This window comes from Protomyctophum bolini, assembly GCF_963924005.1.
Source record: "Protomyctophum bolini genome assembly, chromosome: 10".
Classification (NCBI taxonomy): domain Eukaryota; kingdom Metazoa; phylum Chordata; class Actinopteri; order Myctophiformes; family Myctophidae; genus Protomyctophum; species Protomyctophum bolini.
Genome location: NC_137871.1, coordinates 24,822,509 through 24,837,302, shown reverse-complemented (window position 1 = coordinate 24,837,302; position 14,794 = coordinate 24,822,509). Strand labels below are relative to the sequence as shown.

At 43.7% G+C, this 14,794-nt stretch overlaps 1 protein-coding gene across 1 annotated transcript in view; it reads right to left on the bottom strand.

Moving 5' to 3' along the window:
* The window catches only part of uvssa (UV-stimulated scaffold protein A), a 48,972-nt gene extending 34,180 nt beyond the window's left edge, over positions 1-14,792 (bottom strand). Inside the window, exons 1-10 of the mRNA XM_080774099.1 lie at positions 14,694-14,792; positions 12,888-13,017; positions 11,771-11,924; positions 11,311-11,487; positions 10,648-10,768; positions 9,874-10,087; positions 9,265-9,337; positions 9,075-9,228; positions 7,756-7,865; positions 7,321-7,449 (exon numbers count right to left, since the gene is read on the bottom strand). Coding sequence (XP_080630225.1) covers positions 7,321-7,449; positions 7,756-7,865; positions 9,075-9,228; positions 9,265-9,337; positions 9,874-10,087; positions 10,648-10,768; positions 11,311-11,487; positions 11,771-11,924; positions 12,888-12,997 — 1,242 coding nt within the window. The 5' untranslated portion in view covers positions 12,998-13,017; positions 14,694-14,792. The remainder of the gene's footprint in view (positions 1-7,320; positions 7,450-7,755; positions 7,866-9,074; positions 9,229-9,264; positions 9,338-9,873; positions 10,088-10,647; positions 10,769-11,310; positions 11,488-11,770; positions 11,925-12,887; positions 13,018-14,693) is intronic.
* Positions 14,793-14,794: the final 2 nt, after the last annotated feature.

The window sequence follows — 14,794 nt, the reverse complement described above, 5'->3', positions numbered from 1 at the left end:
TCCGGTAGTTTTAACGCACCCCTCACCAACCTTTATCCAGTCGTCTTAACGCAACCGAGACCAACCTTAATCCGGTAGTTTTAATGCACCCCTCACCAACCTTAATCCAGTCTGACCAATGCTATGTCTAACCAATGCTATGTCTAACCTCCCGTTCTCTGGGTATTTGTGCATGTCCCCTTTAACCACTTAAACCCTGTACTTAAAGGGTCTACACCTGCCGAAAACAGCCAATCTGCAAGCTTGCAGATCGGTTCGCATATTACGACATGCTGAGCCATAAGGGTCCATGTGGTTAATTGTTATTATTAAAAAAAAGGAATCCTCTGCTGAAGCTTTGAGGTAATGTGCTAGTTAGTGAACTGGGCGCGCTGAAGAGAACAGAGGGAGACAGATAAACTATCTGCACTCATCTTTAATCTCTTCCCTCTCTGGATAGATTATCCAGGCGGAGGGTGGGGGGGGCTCCCTGTGGTGTGAACATGATAATGACGTCTAGGGGGGTTACATTAGTAACTCATGGCTGGTCTACAATGACTGATTATCTGGCTGCTCTGGAAGCCCATGACACACATTCAGGAAGACAAATTAGCCATGTGAAGACATGCTCAGGGATTAAAGCGAAAACAACTCACACGACTGAACATTTTTGTTAGGCCAACCGAGTCCCAATCTGTGATCTGTGAAATGCAGTGAAAGGAGAGCTCCACACTAGTGCTGTGTTTCCTAAACAATATGTAGAATGTTCAAGTTCAGGCGAAGCAGATGAAGAACTTGCAGATTGAGGGTTTTATGGAAGATGCTTCTGAACATCAATTTAAGCTATAGAACATTATATTGGCAGTTTGGCCCATTCTTTGACAACCCAAATCCATGTATGTTTTTTCTTTGTATCCTCCTCTTATTTCTTCATTAACTCACACTTTTCTTTCACACACTATTCTTCTTGGGTCACTGTTGTCAGTGACACATATTTTCTAGAAGGAAGCGAGGTGGAGGCGAGATTGAACCAAGCATGCCACCAAACACGATGGGAAGACTCGGAGAACGAGAAAGGTAACAAATAGACAAATTCCTTTAAAATTAAAAAAAGAATAATAATACCAGGAGAGAGGAAATAGAAACGGCCAACGACAAATGCACAAAAGAGAAGAAGGGAATGAGAGAGGGAGAGAAATAGAGGTATAGTCTCTCTGTGTTTATCTCCAATGAGAAAAACAGGCAGCCACATCCATTGTGCGCTGATAAGATTCCTTATCAGCGGTAAACAAGACCCAAGCCTGTATGAATGGAGCCCAGAATGAGTGAACACATACTTAAAAACTCAGGATACATCCCTAACTAAACGCATACAGATGTGTCAGGCGGGAGAATTAGAAAGATGGCTTGCTCTTAATACATGCCCCTATCATTTTAACTTATCTGTATGTGGTCTGTTGGAGAACTAGACCACGACTGACAACATGGGTTCTGGTGTCTTGTGGTAATCACGTTTTGGTACACCAAGTATGCCAAGATGTTTTCCGTAGATTTCTTCAGTGGCAACAAAGCCTGGCGTTGCTATTCTATGTGATAAGGAGGGTAACATTTGGTGAAAACAGAGGAACATTTAATGAAGCTTGGATATTTGGGAAAAAATAAGACAAGCAGACAAAGCCTCTGTCTGATTTTGGCAAAAAATAGAGCCACATAACCACATAATTTGACAAAGATTGGGGAACGTTTGGCAGAAACGCCAATACGCAAATACGTAAGAAAAAACAAATAAATGAAACCGTTGGACAAGGAAAGCAATGTTATTGAGTTTAAAATAAATAATATTATACTGTCTACGTAACAACATATTCTTTTTCAATTAATATATTTTTTCATCTGATATCCATGACTTATTTTTCTTTGAGAAACTACAAGTCGATCCTGGACACTTCTAAAACGATGGGACTGTATTTCCTTTATAGATAGGTGACCCAGTGACCCAGCCGGGGGTGATCAAGTTCCATTAGGGAAAGACAGGGCCACACAATCCCATGCTCTGGAACTACTCTACAGGAACTGGGAGTGAGAGGAACTGGCGCGTGGGCGGACTAGGCTCTGTGTGTTGACTCCTGTCCGGGCCCCTCCTACGTCTCACCAGGTCCATTCCTGCACTCACCAGGTCCAGGACCTGTGCGTTGCACCAGTCTCCCAGCACCATGCACGTCATTCAGGAGTGGTGGATTCTCGAGCCGCAATGGTTCTGCATGGAGCATGCTGCTCCCGGGTGCCGTCTACATTCCGGCTGTCACCCGTTTCTCCAGTGGTCACCAGACTATTCCTGCTTGTCACGTAGTCTCAGAAACTGAAGCTCACACTCATTCGTCAAAAGACCTCTGACCTTTACATCTCTAGATGATGTTATTTTTTAATGATTTGCTCAATCCGTTTTGTTTTGGCCACGTCACAGAAATTGCATTTCCATTCATGCCAATGGAGTCCGACTCTGGTTACGGGACTACAGCGTTGACAGACAACCTATTCAGCCTAATCCAAAAAACTGACGTCATCTCCAGTCTACCCGCTCCATGTCAACCCCACACGAATGCGCTGGTTCGAGCTGAGCTAGGGCTTGAGTAGAATAATTAAAACCCACATGGGCAAGCAGAATTAGGGTGTATTTGGATGTCGCATAAAATTACCTAGTTCGGGCACAGTAAATGCACAAAAATGTAACACCCACATGAGTAAGCAACTCATTGTGTGTATTGTGTATAGATATTTTCTCTTTGGACTTGACCCCGTCTTATAGCTGCTTTCAGCTACTGTATATGTATTATTATTATTATTAACACCCTGAGGTCTCCGTCCTATCAAATAGTAACGCTCGACACTCCGTCCATCCGATGTGTCCACACGTCATAGGGAATCCAATCGACGGATGCATTGGACGTGTGTACTGTGTATTTTATTTCGACGTCAGGCCCGAATGGGTTAAAAGTGAGGGGTGAAGTGAGGGGTGCTCTAATCATCGTACATCATCATCATACATCATCTCATTCCGGCCAATCAGAATTTGCATCCTCACCTTCGTCATCAATGTTTGTGTTACACAATGTTTGTGTTTAAACAAACACTCAAAAACACACACACAAAAATGGTATCAAATGAGGGATCCATGGCTTGATGCATATCAAAGCAGGGGTCTTTGAAGTGGAAAGGTTGACAATCACTGCACTCCAGGGCTACACTCATTACTCAACTTTCTTTTCTCTCTCCTTCTCCCTCTTTACATGTATCCCTCGCTTTCTACTCATCCACTCTCAGTCTCTCTACTGCTCTCCCACTTCTCCCTCCTCTCTCAATATCACTCCCTCTCTCCCCCATGCTCTCCCTCCTCTCTCAATATCACTCTCTCTCTCTCCCCCATGCTCTCCCTCCTCTCTCAATATCACTCTCTCTCTCTCCCCCATGCTCTCCCTCCTCTCTCAATATCACTCCCTCTCTCCCCCATGCTCTCCCTCCTCTCTCAATATCACTCTCTCTCTCTCCCCCATGCTCTCCCTCCTCTCTCAATATCACTCTCTCTCTCTCCCCCCCATGCTCTCCCTCCTCTCTCAATATCACTCTCTCTCTCTCCCCCATGCTCTCCCTCCTCTCTCAATATCACTCTCTCTCCCTCTCCTCCATGCTCTCCCTCCTCTCTCCCCCATGCTCTCCCTCCTCTCTCAATATCACTCCCTCTCTCCCCCTTGCTCTCTCCCTCCCTCCCTAACCTGCCTCCTGTCCTCCTCCCCACCCTTCCCTCCCTCTCTCTCTCTCACTTTCTCTCTCTTCCACCTCTCCCTCTTTCAATCTCTCTGATCTCCCCCTCTCTCCCCCTTGTCTCCCCCCTCACACACCCACACAGGGCCGTGTCGAGGGGGGGGGGGGGCTGGGGGGATTGAGAGAGAAGCCAATCGCGTTGGTATGTCATGGGGCTTATAGAGAGGCGATCCAGTAATGGAAGGCCTTTTAAGGCTAAAAAGGAAAAGCTAATTATGATAAAGGGGCTCTAAGTTGTGTCGTTATCGCGGTGCAGGGCTGCTGGCGCAGGGGACCCCGTCCTGACAGTGATAACCAGGCAGAGAGGGATGCACAGCACTCTGTCACTGTCACACACACGCTCTCTCTCTCTCTCTCTGTGTCTCTCTCTACTGTGTCGGTGTGTGTGTGTGTGTGTGTGTGTGTGTGTGTGTGTGTGTGTGTGTGTGTGTGTGTGTGTGTGTGTGTGTGTGTGTGTGTGTGTGTCCCTCTCCCTGTGTCTCTCCACTAGACCACTTTGATGCCTCTTTATTTCTTTCTCTATTCCTGTCTTTCTTTGAACAACAACACGTTGGTGCTTCTGTTCCTTTAACCACTTAAGTATGTCGTTACAAGGAATAGCGGAAATAGCCGATCTCCCTGGCACAAATTATTTTTAGAAGGGGTCTGTGGCCAAATATAAACTCCTCATGGAAAGTTCGGAAACTTAACTTTGGTTGATTATTTCTTCCCTTTAATAATACAAATTGTTGGTATTGTATTTTAAATAGTTTTTATCGTTGATTAGTTACAGCTTGTAAGGACAAGGCATTTGTGGAATGAGCAACACAGCTAAACATGTACTGTTTGCCAAAATGGCAAATGGATGGTATTCACGCTTGCTTTGAGTTGCTTAGTGGATTGGATTGAATTGGTGTTAGGGAACTCAGTAGTGTGTGGAAGATCCATACGCAGCAACAGCTCAGAGTCAGCCGATTGCTTAACCGTTCGCAAACTTCTGGTTAAGACGGGTCATTTTTGTCCCTTGAATAGGGCACCTCACTGAAAGGACCTTTGGCAGGGAAGGGACACAGACTGAAATATATGGCAGTCAGTGAGTTACAGGGAAGAAATAATCGACAAAAAGTTAAGTTTCCAAATGTTTTGTGAGGAGTATATATACATCTGAGGGTCCTTGAGACACACACACACACACACACACACACACACACACACACACACACACACACACACACACACACACACACACACACACACACACACACACACACACACACACACACACACACACACACACACACACACACACACACACACACACACACACACACACACACACACACACACACACACACACACACACACACACACACACACACACACACACACACACACACACACACACACACACACACACACACACACACACACACACACACACACACACACACACACACACACACACACACACACACACACACACACACACACCTGTTCAGTCATTCACTCGCCTGCTACAACTGCTCCCTCGTGATTTCTAATGCATCGCAATGCTTCCCCCTGGTGGAGGAGTTATATATTAGCAGCATGGAAAGTGTTAATAGATTTACTGTTGCTTCCAATATAGAGCACAGAACCCATGGGTAACGGAGCCACCATGCCAAAATATAAATAAAAACGAGTCTGACGATTATAACATTTAGTTATATTTGATAACTACACTGAATCACTTCACGTTCTGTTAAAAACATTCCTGACCTTCCTTTTATTTCATTTGTTGTCAGTGTGCGTTATATAATTTATGTTTGTGTTATAGTTTGATGAAACGACTCAGAACGGACAATACTCATTTACAGAGGGAAAGAAACCAATGCAAAGCTCACCTTTATCCAAAGCGCTTTACAATGATTGTGCATTACATCTACCTATTCACCAATTTCACACACACATCCATACACCGATGATGGAGGAAACCATGCAAGGCACCAACCTGCTCATCAGGAGCAATTAGGGGTTCAGTGTCTTGCTCAAGGACACTTCGACACTAACTCTGGGGGAGCCTGGGATCGAACTGGCCGTTGTACCTCCTGAGCCACTGCCGCCCCAGCAGCAGGTTTGCACAGCAGCAGCAGGCTACCTTGAGAAACGGACGCGCTTCGGCGCTTCGGCACAATCATATTTACATGTACTGTAAACTGTAAAGCATCATAAAGAGTACCTGACTGTATTTTACAGTTCCCACAACCATAACATTTATTCAAAATTTGGCATAATAAATGGGTCATCTTGTGATCATATGGCAATTGCTGGTCTTAACTGTAGTTATTTTAAACTGCTTATAGATAGAAAAGCATGTTAATTAAAAAGTCCCAATTTTTAGGTCGAATTTTGGAGAGTCCTAGAGATCCACGCATAAAATAAGAAAGAAAGAATTATAAAAATCTTGAAATCAATCTGAAGAACTTTGATTTGATAAAAGTCTATATGTTTTAGCTTTGAAGTGAGCTTGAGCAAGACAGCGAAGCCATGACCCCACCTTATGGGTCCATTTGGTGTCATTTGTACAGTGCATACACACTTCAGAAGAGTGTGCCAAGAGCATGCTTACCAATGTATGGTAAACTGCTGCCACCTGCTGACCAGGGTCTGTCAGAGCAGGAAGTGAGTTGAAAGATGATGCGACCTACTACCCAACTAATTCACTAATCTCTCAAGACAGATTCAGAGCTCTGCAGCTGAATCAGTCAGCCATTACAATGTGTAGTTTGTTGTTAGAAGAAATTAAAACAAACACGCACCACCGGAAGGGGTGAGCTGAAGGAGAGTGAACATCCGGTATTGTTATATATTTTCACAACTTACAGAAATTGTAAAGAAATTCAAAAGGTAGAGTGAAATGAATCAATGTTCTGTTAATAGAAGAGCCTCCGGACAACCCAGGGAGAAAGCATGCAATGCAGCCTCCATGAGCTTCATACACGTGTCCCTTTTATAAACAAATAAACAAGAGACCATAATGCACTGGAGGTGTGGTTACTGGACAGAGTCAAAAAAGGATCTACAGTATGTAAGAATAGTTCATCTGACAGGCAACCAGCAGGTGAGAGCCTGGCTTCCTAATATACTGTGAGATGTAAAGAGACACCACATCATGTCCTTTAAGTGGATGGCTCAGATGAGCTATGAATAAGAACATTGTAGTATTTTCATTTCCATTACAGTATCTAGACGTGGCGGTGCCCCCAGATTTTTTTCCCGTTCTTTTTTTGCCGATGGGTTCCTAGATTGCATATTTACTAACCCCACCCTAAACTGCTAGGATGGATTTTTAACAAAACATTTACTATGTTGTTCATATAAAGCCAAAGTAAAACCTTTCAGCTATTCTGCACTAAAGAGATGTGTTGAGGGACTCAGCCCCATCTGTGTGTGTGTGTGTGTGTGTGTGTGTGTGTGTGTGTGTGTGTGTGTGTGTGTGTGTGTGTGTGTGTGTGTGTGTGTGTGTGTGTGTGTGTGTGTGTGTGTGTGTGTGTAGGGACTCACCACTCTGCGTCGTCTCTTCTTATATTCGATGTGCAGCTCTTTGTGCTTCCGTAGAGCAGCTTCCAGACACTTCTTCAGGTCTAACACTTGCCTTAACAGCTGCTGCTCCAGACCTGACTTACTCAGCACCTGCAGAGCATATTTATTACAATTTAGTCATTAGCCCAGAGCGAATTACAGTAAGCAATGTAAACACGAGGTAAGACATAAAATGCATAGAAATATGCATAGGTACAATGCAGCACAACCAAACCATATCATAAAACAGCCAGTCCAAGAAACAAAAGTAAAGACAAAAGGAATCCCCCCCCCCAAAAAGCACTGAAGTGATTACATACAGAAGCTCTCAAATTGTCTGGTTTTCATATGACTGATGTCTGGTGAAGGAGCTGGGCTAATGCGCGTGAACGTGTGCGTGCGAGCGTGAACACTAACCTGAACCCAGCTCTGTACAGCTGGTAAGTGTTTGGCTGTGATGAGTCGATGGAGGTCTATCACCGTGGAAACCACTGCCTCATTGTCCTCTGTCTCTTTAACATGGATTTCTGAGAGGAGAGGAGAGGAGAGGAGAGGAGAGGAGAGGAGAGGAGAAAGCCACAAGAGTTTTTAAAAAAAAAGAAAAAAGTTGGAAGAAAACAACAGAGGCCTGGCTCCAGCCCTGAATCGCTACCATTAAAAGAATATGTCCTGGCGATAAGTGAAATTAAATGAAAATTCAGACTGAGTGTCAGGCTAACAAAGGACAGGACAGGATCAGATATTTTAAATAAAGCTTGTTAACATTGTATTTAAATGGCATGCAGTGTACCATATTCACATTCTTCTCTTAGTTACAGTACATCACTTGGTTGAGACCACGTGTGTTGCAGTGTGTTGCGCATGGACAATAGATCTACAAGCTCATAACACGTGGCAGAAATAAGCATAAAGCATCCTGGAGTGAGACTACAACCTCTCTGGGAGTACAAATGTGATTATGGGACAATAAAGTCAAAGTGGAGTAATTTGCTTCACTATAGAAGTGGCATGGCGTGAGGGAAGAGCCAAATGGCTGTCAAAGTGGGGTACAAGGACCTGACCACCAGGGGTCCAAATGAACCCATATGGGTCTGTAACTCTCAAAGTGGGGTACAACGACCTGACCACCAGGGGTCCACATGAACCCATATGGGTCTGTAACTCTCAAAGTGGGGTACAGGGACCTGACCACCAGGGGTCCAAATGAACCCATATGGGTCTGTAACTCTCAAAGTGGGGTACAAGGACCTGACCACCAGGGGTCCACATGAACCCATATGGGTCTGTAACTCTCAAAGTGGGGTACAGGGACCTGACCACCAGGGGTCCAAATGAACCCATATGGGTCTGTAACTCTCAAAGTGGGGTACAAGGACCTGACCACCAGGGGTCCACATGAACCCATATGGGTCTGTAACTCTCAAAGTGGGGTACAGGGACCTGACCACCAGGGGTCCAAATGAACCCATATGGGTCTGTAACTCTCAAAGTGGGGTACAAGTACCTGACCACCAGGGGTCCACATGAACCCATATGGGTCTGTAACTCTTGACAATTGGTTACATTTGTACACTCTGAATTAAATTAAGGATCACACAGTGTAGATTGCGTTCCCAGAGCTATAAAATAAGTTATCAAATGGGGGTGTTGGCTAATGTATATCAAATTGGAGTTTTATGAATATCAAAATGTGGAGAGTCACTGTTCTAGTGTGTCTGTGCGTGCGTGCTACCCACCAGGCACCAGGTTAATGTCCAGACTGTAACAGTGAGAGATGAGTCCGGAACTACGAATAAACGACACCTCATCGGCGACCTCCTGCGTCTGCATCGCTCCATCCATTCTCCTTTCCTCCTCCTCCTCCTCCTCCTCCTCCTCCTCCTCCTCCTCCTCCTCCTCCTCCTCCTCCTCTCCCTCTCCCTCCACAGCTGTGTGTTTCTCTCCACCTTTCTCCACTTCCTTCCCTTTCTTGCTTTTGTCTCCTCGCCTGCTGTTTCTCCTGTCAGGGCCGTTCACCAGCATGACATTTCAGTTAACCATTGTCATACAAAAGAATAGTGATGAATGATTTAGTTGTCTCTTTGATACTGAACTGAACATTGTGTTTAAGATTCTTATTATTCCTCTTCCTATTATTACTATACTACTACTACAACTACTAGACCGGTGCCCGGCTGTAAAGAACCGAGAACAGGCCAGCTCCATATATGGAGCCTGGGCAGGGGCCCTGTCCAGAGCCCGGGCAGAGAACTTTTGTGGCGGTTCTGGACAACCGTTGGTTCGACCAACTCGACAGCGGGCACTGCACTCCCTGCAGGGGGGTGGAACACGTGTCGAATTTGATGTCTGTGGGGCGAACGGTTCTTGAGTTACGTGTATTACAGCCGTACACACAGTCAGATAATTGGTGCATATAAATAGAAGATTAATGGCAGATGTGATGTATTGTTGTATTGCTACTTTTGATTTTGAAAAGTAACAGTTTTGGCCATATGACGTTTCACCGACAGAGACGAATAATTATGAAAAACGTGCCTGTTCCCCTCGTCTCTCCTGGTGTTAGGATTGATCGACGGCGTCGCTGTGGTGTCACCGCCGTTGAGCGATCGCTGACTGCTGTCGGGGGTCTGCCGGTGCCGGGGGCTCCCATCGGTCACTTGGAGGTCAGAGGGGTCGAACGAGTCGGCGAGGAGCAGCTTCATGCAAGAGTCCATTTCCGTCAGAGTTTCCTCGATCTCCTGGCGTGACTCTGTCGATAAAAGGTCACTTCATCATGTTTAGAAGTGCAGTAAGTAAGTAATATTTCTAGTTACAATACACATTAAATATCTCTAAACAGAAAATGCATTTTCAGGTGGGTAACCATTTTCATCCAGTCAGGAGAGAGCGCCCATTTATCCCAGTAATTTTCTTTTCGTCTGCTCATTTCTTTGTCTCATCACTTCCAATTTGACTTGTTATCTCAATCCCCTGATTGGATCAAATTGGCATCCAAACCTGAAAATGTGTTTTATGTTTGCTAAAGAACTAAACCTTTTCACACACAAAATAAACTTTTCGTTTGACTGGTTGTTGGAGGGGGTTTGGAACTTAGGATTCCTACACTACTACTTGTGCCCATGGAATGCTGGGTGACATGACATGCTTGCTGTATCGTGACTGAGGACATATACCTTGATTTTGTGTGTGTGTATGTGTGTGTGTGTGTGTGTGTGTGTGTGTGTGTGTGTGTGTGTGTGTGTGTGTGTGCGCGCACGCGCGCTCGCCTCGTGCACGCATTCTATGTTTATTAATGGTTATTATTTTAACCTTCCATCTCTTTGGCAACTTTCTCCACTCTCTCTCCATAGATCCTCTCCATCTTCTGCTGTCTCTCCTCTTCTCTCCTCCTCTCTGCCAGGGTCCGGGCCTCCACGTCATGGAAGTCCACCTGACAGACACAGACAGACAGAATGGTGGGGTGATTTTATAATCAGCAGTAGTACCCGACCGATATATCAGTTTGGCCGATATACAGTATATCTGAATCAGAATAATCTTTCAGGAAAGAAAATATGCGCTTTGTGGGTCCTTAAGATGTAGAAAATTGTAAGCAGGTGCTCTTTGTAGAGAGTTTTATAGATTCAGGACAAGAATTCTGTAAAAGTTCTATACCTTTGTTTGTACAAAATCACAGTGGAAGGACAAATTATGGTGGTGAAGTTTAACCCATTCAGGTCTGACGTCAAAGTTTTGAGGCACATTTTAATGATTTTTCAAAAATAGCCGATCTGCTATTTCTCAATTGCTAAATTATAACATAATGTTTAAAACACCAAAAGGGGTTCCCGCCCCAAAATGGCTTAAAGAAGATCCAAAGCAACTCTGTTCAGTTCAAGTAGAAACATCCTTGTTCCATAATTAAAAAAAGCAAGGTTAAAAAAAGTTGTTGACCTACGCGTTTCGGCCTTCATCAGAACTACATTCCCTCACCTTCTTGACCTGCTTGAGGAAGTGATAGCCCAGTGCTAGCTTCTTGTAGGCTGATCCGTAGGAGGTCTGCCACGATTGGACAGTCTGTACAGCCAATGACTTCAATTTCTTTGCAACCTCTTTAGGAGGAGGGAGGGGCTGGTCCGAGTCTGTCTCCACTGTCAACTCTAAAAACTCCTGGAAGAGACGTATATCGCCTTTATAATCCATCACACAATTGTGCCGCTTGCCTAAAACAGTGATTCTCACTTGCAAAAGAGGTTTAATACCGCAATGTTACTCTAGGTTAAATAAAGCTGTTACACGTACATGGATACATACATACATACAACAATTTTCAAGGTTTTAATTTCAAGGACCTCCATTTTGGTAAACATTTTGCCACAGAAGTTTCTTCAGGAACATCTCTACTTCTAAGGTGACATTTATAAGCTTGTGTCACAGTGGAAGAACACAGTACCTGGAAGTTATCCACCAGTAGTGTTCTGAAATGGTGTGATCTGGAGAAGAGCTCTGTGGCAATCTGGAAGGCAGACAGTCTGATCTCTGCATGCTCCTGGTTGAGCTGGGACATGAGAGAGCGGTACACATGTTCTATGTAGTCGTTGGAACCTCTGGGAGAGAGAAGAAAGGGCATGTTTTTCATCTCCTGCTACTACTAGATATTCCTGAATAAGTTCTGTTTGTAGATATTAACCCCTTATACATCGTTGTACGACAAATTGTGTCACAGAAATTGGTCCAGTTTCAGGTGAAGAACATTCTATGTATTCTTGTTTACACAATATTTGAATGGCTGACACATTGCATAAGTGCACTTTGTGTTCGTGCTATGGTGTATGAAAAAACAGTTGAAATTTTAAATTCACTTAATTTTGTCAGTTGACACTATATTGATTTCAGTGTACTCTGCTGATACCATATTGACACTGTGATTGTGTGTATTTGTTTCTATGCATATTGTATTGCTAATAGTGTTTAATTTAATCGTTCTATTAGCTGTATCTACCGTGCTTATGTATGACTGTATGTAGGACTGCATCTGTTCTCTAACTGCTGTGCTTCCTCTGAAGCGTGAATTTCCCATTGCGGGATCAATACAGGTCTATCTACACATAGATATCTGGTCTGGTGATGATTTCTGATGACCAGTAAAGATCCACACGCTTTGAATGTTATCAACCGATAATCACCAGTAGTATCAAGATGATCTTATCGACCTACTGCATGTATCGCAGCCTACTGGCTGTGATTAGGAAACACGGAAGTGAAACTGACTTACATGGCCAGTTAAGACTGAGGTAACGTTAGGGTTAGATTTATTCGGACAACGCGACCAACGCCACGTCAGACATCTCCTAATCACAGGCAGTAGGTCACCAGGTCCATAAGATCGGTTTATTTTCATTAGAATCCGCTAACAGGTCTGTAGTACTCAGTCTGCATCGTTATGGAGCTAGTTTATCCTGGTGCTTAGAAACTCTGTTGGTACAAACCCTCCATAAGGGTTCACAGCTTGATTTATTTGTCCGCGTGCATGCCGCATGGCCTGCGTGCGTGTTTGTGCGGGCACATACTTGCAAATCTTCTTGACTTCCTTCATCTTGTCCTGGCTGAGCTGCGGTTCTCCTGATGTGGTCAACTCCTCCACCAGCTCTGACAGTCTGTCCCTCTGCTCCAGATCCATTATCTATCACATACACACACCTATACAGAAACACAACATTAGATCTACATCCATTATCTATTCAAAACCGTCTTATTATTATTACCGTATTAGATACATACATCCATCCACCACTAGCCGCAATTTGCAACACTAGATTTTTTTTAATGGGTTAACTTGAATCTAGAGTTGCAATACCCTCCATCGACAGCCCAGTGATCCAAATAGAAATTTCCGATCTGCTTGTATTAAACAACGTTAAAGTCACCAACATTGCAGCTGTAGGTCAAGCTTGAATTATCCTCTTTCAATCTGAAAAGCGTTCCTTTCATAAAAATCCACCATGTAGACATGTTATGAGCTACTTTCTGGTTCTCGTTTTCATTAATGCATCGTGCTGCTGCCTCCTATGTGCAAATTCGAAACGGGTGGTACGCAGGGCCACTCAATGACTTCAGACGATACGCTTCCAAACTCCAACACTCAGAAACAAATTATCACGGCACGGAATTTCTTAGCAGAAAGTAGCTCATAACATGTCTACGGTGGATTTTTGAGTGGTGCAACAAATGCTTTGCCGATTGAAAGAGGATAATTCAAGCTTGCCCTACAGCTGCAATGTTGGTGAGTTTAATGTTGTTTAATACAAGCAGATCGGAAATTTCCATTTGGATCAATGGGCTGTCAATGGAGGGTATTGAAAGTCTAGATTAAATTATTTAAACTAAAAATGCACTCCGTCGAGCTGCCAACTTGCGCCTTGCACACAAGTAGGCCTACTTGTGTGCAAGCAGAGCACACCATGAGGTGCGCTCACCACTGCTGGTACGACTGCTGCTCTGAGTCCTAAAGCTCTCTGCTGCTGTCTGGGTACGACTGCTTCTCTGAGAGCTCTCTGCTGTCTGGGTATGACTGCTACTCTGAGTCCTAGAGCTCTCTGTTATTCTAAATCCTTTAGACCCGTTATTGACCTTATATATACACCAGTTGAAACGTACCTTAGTTACGTCACCAAGAATCATGGTCCCTTATTGGCTGTTGGAGTTTACACAAACTGGGCATAGGAGGCCCTCAATAAATCTAGTGTTGCAAATTGCAGCTAATCCATCACAACCCCATAGACAAAAATAACATCCATTATCTATTAACCACCACATCTAAACATGAACAGGGTGAATAAATAGTCAAAGAGTGAAAAAAAGAATACACAAATGCAGTGCCTTAAAGAATTATAGGATACAAGTAAACATCAAACCAACCACACAATAATGATGTATAACATGCTATCTAAATAACATTCTTATGTGTTATTTGTGGTAAATTGCTACAGGCCAGTGTTATAATATATATGATTTGATATTTTTTCTTTATTCTTTAGTGCGCAGTGTTTACATTTTGAGTTATATCAGCAGCACTGCTGTTACTGCTGTAGCATTCATCTCATCGCCTGCGAAATATATAAATGAAAAACTAAAAACTCATTCATGGAAAAGATTTATAAACAAGCATAAAGGAAAACAATGTATACATAGTCCAGCATCCAGCTGAACCATACTAGACTGTAGAAAAAGAGCTGAACCAAATTAATAGACATAAACAGGATCTAGCCCTGTACCTCTCATGTAAGGCTACTCGTCGTTTTTATTCTCAGTATTTTTGCATTTCTATATAGTCATTACGTGTAAAACATTGTATGTATAAGTGTATATATGCATACCATAACGTTAATTAGATAATAGTCTCTTTCCCAGTCGTATATTCCGTTTGTTTTGGAAAATGCAGGCTGAGGCTACTTCCTACTTCCCCTCTAGGTGCGTC